The sequence below is a fragment of the Salmo salar genome, chromosome ssa21 (assembly GCF_905237065.1).
Source record: "Salmo salar chromosome ssa21, Ssal_v3.1, whole genome shotgun sequence".
In the NCBI taxonomy this organism is placed as follows: Eukaryota; Metazoa; Chordata; class Actinopteri; order Salmoniformes; family Salmonidae; genus Salmo; species Salmo salar.
Window position 1 is genome coordinate 38,513,884 of NC_059462.1, and position 6,000 is coordinate 38,519,883.

Consider the following 6,000-nt stretch of genomic DNA (forward strand, 5'->3'; position numbering starts at 1 on the left):
AGGGCATTGAAAATGGGTCGTGGATGGGTATTCCAGCATGACAATGACCCAAAACACACGGCCAAGGCAACAAAGGAGTGGCTCAAGAAGAAGCACATTAAGGTCCTGGAGTGGCCTAGCCGGTCTCCAGACCTTAATCCCATAGAAAATCTGTGGAGGGAGCTGAAGGTTCGAGTTGCCAAACCTCAGCCTCGAAACCTTAATGACTTGGAGAAGCTCTGCAAAGAGGAGTGGGACAAAATCCCTCCTGAGATGTGTGCAAACCTGGTGACCAACTACAAGAAATGTCTGACCTCTGATTGCCAACAAGGGTTTTGCCACCAAGTACTAAGTCATGTTTTGCAGAGGGGTCAAATACGTATTTCCCTCATTAAAATGTAAATCATTTTATAACATTTCTGACATGCGTTTTTCAGGATTTTTTTGTTATTCTGTGTCTCACTGTTCAAATAAACCTTCTATTAAAATTATAGACTGATCATTTCTTTGTAAGTGGGCAAACGTACAAAATCTGCAGGGGATCAAATACTTTTTTCCCCCACTGTAAAAGCATTACATACATAATTGCATTTGTGGTCACTTTTGATAATGGTGTTTTCCAGCTAATGGAACATTTACGCTTATAGCCTAGTACCATGTGCGCATTGCTGCGCTTATAATGTGAAGAAATAGCCTAATAGTTGACCAACATTTTAAGCTGAACGTTCTGATCTGTTGCGTCAGCCATGTTGCATAAAAATGTTTTTTTGATGCTAGTGGTTGTATTCATTTGGGATCGATTTCATCCCACAACTGTCGCAGACTATGTTTGGAATATTTCTTTCTGGCACAAAATGGAATAGGTCAACTTTTTTACTATGGCGGATGTAGATTGATATAGGCTAGTGCTTTTGTTGTTCGTTAGGCCTACTCATCTTGTTGGCTGACAAAAAGTAAATGTGGACAGTTCTTCTAATGTCTTCAATATGCGCCTCGGAATTATACAAGGGCATGCGCAGTTGCATGTCTGTCTTCACTTGTAGCCTGTGTGAAAGACTGATCACCTGACGGAGAGCCATGTGAGTGGGCGGCGCTTCGATTGCGCAGCACACTCAGAGAGAAGGGCAACGCAGCACTCCGGGCCGCGAAAGGCATGGATTTTTTGGGGGGTGGGAAATTCGAAGCATTATCAAGTGCTTGTCAAATTGTGAATGAGAGACTATTGGTGTGTGTACAGCCTGCGTAAAAAAACAAAGCAGCGCTCATGCCTTTCCAAGCAACTTTTTTTCAAATCATCATTAACCTTTATTTTACTAGGCAAGTCAGTTAAGAACAAATTCTTATTTACAGTGACGGCCTACACCGGCCAAACCCGGACGACTCTGGGCCAATTGTGCACCGCCCTATGGGACTTCTAATCACGGCCGGTTGTGATACAGCCTGGATGCAGCCTTGCAATGTATTGAAAATCAAAACATATAGCCCGACGTTTGTAGAACAACTAAAGTTACATCAATAACTCTAAATTAAGCATAAGGAGTACCTATTTCTTTAACCGCTCAAAACAGAATAGTGCGGAGTCCCTCAAATCATTTGGAGGAAATATTTATATTTTATTCAGCTTTGTTCAATTGTATTCTTCATACTATAAAATAATGCCAAGGAATTATAAGTAAATCTTGTCTACTAAATGATCTAATGTAGCCCACAGCCATTTGGCATAGCCACATCAGGACCTAACATAAGGACAACTCAGAGTATGCTATTATTTTCTACTGAAATAGACATTTTCTTCAAATCATGCTTCTTTAGACCTAAAATAAATAATGGATTTATTGTGATGGTGTAGGCTATATTATATGGATGTATTAGACTTTTTAAAATGGCTTGCATGTGTGGAAGCCAGGATTACGTAAATAATTAATCATTTCTGTAACGTAAAATAAAGTGTAACCAAGTTCTTAGGGTTTTAAACCTAGCCTCTCGTTGTTACAGGGGTCACCAAGGCTCTTCTTGCTGACCAAAAGCAACTTTGTCTTAGCTGACCAGAAGACAGGCCAGGTGAAGGCCAGCGTGCCGCTGCCAGACCTCACCAGCGTGTCGGTCAGCACTCAGAGTGACGGCTTCTTCGCCCTCAAGCTCAAAGAGGTGATGGAGGCAGGGAGCGTTACACCATCTGCACTGTGATGCACTTACACATGGACATCCATCTAGCTAACTAACCAGCTGGCAAAACTGGTTGAAATGAACCTGCTTTGCTTGCTGCATATCAACTGGTTGCAAACTGATTCTAATGATGTCATATCAACCAGTTTTGCCTGCCATGTATCTAGTTGTAATAGTAAAGTTCTGTTTTTTAACTTTTAATGTAACAGTAAGGTTCTAATCATGGAAAGATTGGGTAGGCATATTGACTTTTAAATTACTAACCCTCTTCTCTGTGTGTTTAACCCATAGGGCTCTGCTTCAGCTGCCAAAGGTGACTTCCTGCTAAGCAGTGAGCATCTTATTGAGATCATCACCAAACTCCACCGCACAGGGACCACCGCTGCAGACAAGGACCAAATCAACATTGATATCTCAGACGAGTAAGAGAGCCGTCGACATGTTGACTTTACATTGCAGTGCTGTTGTTGTTTCTCTTCGTCAAGTCTTGGTCCCATATGTGTGTGTGATGTCTTGGCAACTGCTACAGTCATTATCATGTTTTCACAAACAGATCTAGGATCAGGCTAGTTAAATCCCAGGAAGGGATGTCAGAGGATGTTTCTAATCCTCCTTCCTCTTTGTGTCCCTGGCAGGTTCCTCGTTCAGTTCAAGCAGGACAAGGTGTGTGTCAAGTTCATCCAGGGGGGGCCTAAGAACGGCACCAGTGCTGCCTGCAAGCGCAAGAACAACCGCCTACTGGAGGTGTCTGTGCCATCATCGCCATAGAGACGACACAGCCTCACTGATAGGGTTGTCATGACAGTTCACCATCAGACCTAAACTCCAGCCCCACCCCCAATGACAGTGCAATTTACGCTACTTTTTGTTATTTGTTCTCTCTTATTTCCTCTTCAGAGTCATTACATCACTGTAATATTTAATAGTGCTGCCACTTTTGGTAGAGAGTGAAAGACCCTCATGATCGCATGACGATAAGGTTATAAGAGAAAGATGTTACTTTGTTTTACTTGTATTGTTAAAGTTGGTGGTGGGTGAAGGAAGGAAAGAAGTGCACTCCTCTTGTCAATGGAGCATAAGATATCTCCAGTCAGATAATGACGATGATAATGATTGTTGAGCTTGGTGAAGCTAATATGCAGGCTTTGTGGTGTGGTATCAAAGCCATCCATGCCAAGCCGTACCCATATTCAGTGATCTCTAAAAAGGGGCAAAGAAAGAAAGTATTGACAAGTCACACCCCTGAACTAGCTTTCAAAAAATCTGATTATTTTTTCTGTTTGAGCTCTGAAATGGCAACTCTATAGACCAACGATGACCAGAGAGCTTTCAGGGTTGCTCTAAAATGTTCTCTGAAAGTAAAAAAAAAATACAATATGATGGCACTTGTTATGTTCACTCGGGTGAGTTAAAATAAGAAAAAGATCATGATGAATAGGCTGAATATTGGCTGGGTTGTTTCTGTTTTTGTTGTGCTTTGCTGACACCTACACAGCTGACTGTACAGTGGGTGGTCAAGTAGAAGAATCAACAGTTGTCAAATGTGATTTTGCCAAGTGATCTATCATTAACCACTTAGTATCCATGACAACTCCCTTCTCTGTGTGGTGCCACGACGTGTTACATGTATCAGTGTTGTCATCTAATCAGGTCTTGGACTAAGTGAAAACCAAAAAGGTGAATGGTTCCTACACTGTTTGTCATTAAGTAAATGCCACAAAACCTTTTTAAGGGGGACTTAATCAAGCAGGAACAAGGCTTTATTTGATAACACACTACACGTGATCAATATTCATTTCCTCACTTTTCAGTTGTCCTCAAAGTACATGTCTTCTCTAAGCTTTACTCAATATACATGTATGTACAAATAATTATTCTAAACTTAGCTTTTTCTATGTGTAATTGAACAGTGTATATCCTTATAAATGTCATTACTCAGACAATAATTCAGTGGTTTGGTGCACAAGGACCTCCCCTATGCCCCTTATGAAGGCTTGTGATCGGTCGGATGGACAGGAAGTTGTTAGAATTGTCAGGAAGTTTCCAACCACCACAGGAAATGAGATGGACCCCAGGGTTCCCAAGCCTACCCTATGCCCAGTTTTTTCAAAGTTATTTATCTGGATTTTGCATATGGAAAGGATGAAATGCATTGAAATTGAATGAATAGAATGGAAGTCCCAATTCAATCATTCATCCGTTCTATTCATTCTATTTCTATCTGTTTCATCTTAGCCGATAGGCGAAATCCAAATAGATAACTTGTGAAAAACTGGGCCCAGATGACTATCCTAGATTCCCAGATTTAAGGCTGGTCAGTCTTTTTAGAGCCACGAGGCTGCTAGTTTTCAATGGCCCTCTTGTTTGAAATGTAAGGGAAATTAGCTATTTGCCTGGAAGGCTGCCTAGGCTAGGCTACACCATCTCAAGCATTCCTCCTCCCTTTGGCCTGAGTAAATTAGTAAAAGGACGCAGCATGTCGACAGACGGAACACAAGATTAAGTCCTACACTCTGACAGATGTTTCTGAAGCACATGCTGTTGAGAGAAACACTCACTCACTGACTATCATACATCAGCTAAGACATAGACCCAGCATGGATAGGGTATGTAGGGGTAAATTATAGTGTCCTTATGCTAGTTCTCTTATTGCTGTGATGCAGAAATATCTATGCGGTTTTTGCCATCACAATGTAGGCAGTTCAGTTTTTTGTAGCCCCATTCTGGCTAATAATAAGTGCAGTGTTTTTCTTGGGACTGGCCCCAGCTGTTTGAGTGCATATGGCCATATAGTACATTCTTGGCAGTTTTTTCAGAAATCTAGCAATCACCGCTTTACTGTCTCCTCTACCTGTGCACAGACTATACTTTGTACACACACAAGCCAATGTCCCTGATCTTTGACATTTGGAAGTCTATTTTAATATGATATTCTTTATCAGGAGGTTTCATGGGGGTTTGGACTGTTGACTTCAAACAGTTGGGTTCTCTGGTGGTGGTTGTAGCTCAGCCGAACTGCTCTAGATCACATTCCTATAGGGTATTTTCATTTTAAGTTCTTGTAATTTCACAGAAAATCCACAGGTGGACTTTGAGGAATGTTTTTTTCCTTGCACGGGAAGGATGTTGTGCTAAATCGAATGATGTTTGTTGCTTTTCAGTTCTGTACAGTTTGAGATTTCAATGCAGTTTGCTACAAGGTTAATAACTCTCTCGCGCTTCTGTTTATATTTGAAGTAAAATATGAAAATAGAAATGCAAAATGATGTATGCATTCTTGTCGTGTGCCTAATGTAAGACAGAGAAAGAACATGGAAGTGTTTCAATAATATTCAATGTAACACATTTACAAGTAATTTTTTTTAATAAAAAAAAGCTATAAATACTTTGACTTTGTGATTGTGTTGGTTTTGAAAGAGTGGAAGCGTATGGGCAATTCCACATCACTCTAACTGGAAGTGCCCATATGTGTACTGTACATGTTCATCAGTTCAGTTTATGATCTCTCAAGACAGATGTTTGAGTCATCAGCATTACCAGGCATCGACCGCTAACCATTGATGCATACACAAACATAACAGTATATCCATCACAACACTCAAGTAATAATCTTTCTGAGCTCCTGTTATTGCCTTTTCACATCTGACCGTCCACAGTAGACCTACCATACAGTACTTAAAGTGGACGGGGCATTGTAAACCCTACTTACCACTTCATCCATTAGATCAAATGACTGAGTCTGAGATGCTATTCATCAGTAGTGTATCAGATGAGCTGAGAGAGAGGCCCTCTGTCCCACCCTCCCTTTCAGCTCTCCTGGTACACTGATAGTAAGGGGTGGACCGGAAGGGCCTG

General features: G+C 41.1%; 1 protein-coding gene across 8 annotated transcripts in view; it reads left to right on the plus strand.

The window, feature by feature from the left end:
* Positions 1-5,530, plus strand: part of LOC106582299 (unconventional myosin-Ib) — a 180,693-nt gene extending 175,163 nt beyond the window's left edge. For all 8 annotated transcript variants that reach the window (XM_014165236.2, XM_014165239.2, XM_014165238.2 and 5 more), the window contains 3 exons: positions 1,975-2,127; positions 2,437-2,567; positions 2,781-5,530. In XM_014165236.2, coding sequence (XP_014020711.1) covers positions 1,975-2,127; positions 2,437-2,567; positions 2,781-2,913 — 417 coding nt within the window. In that variant the 3' untranslated portion in view covers positions 2,914-5,530. The remainder of the gene's footprint in view (positions 1-1,974; positions 2,128-2,436; positions 2,568-2,780) is intronic.
* Positions 5,531-6,000: the final 470 nt, after the last annotated feature.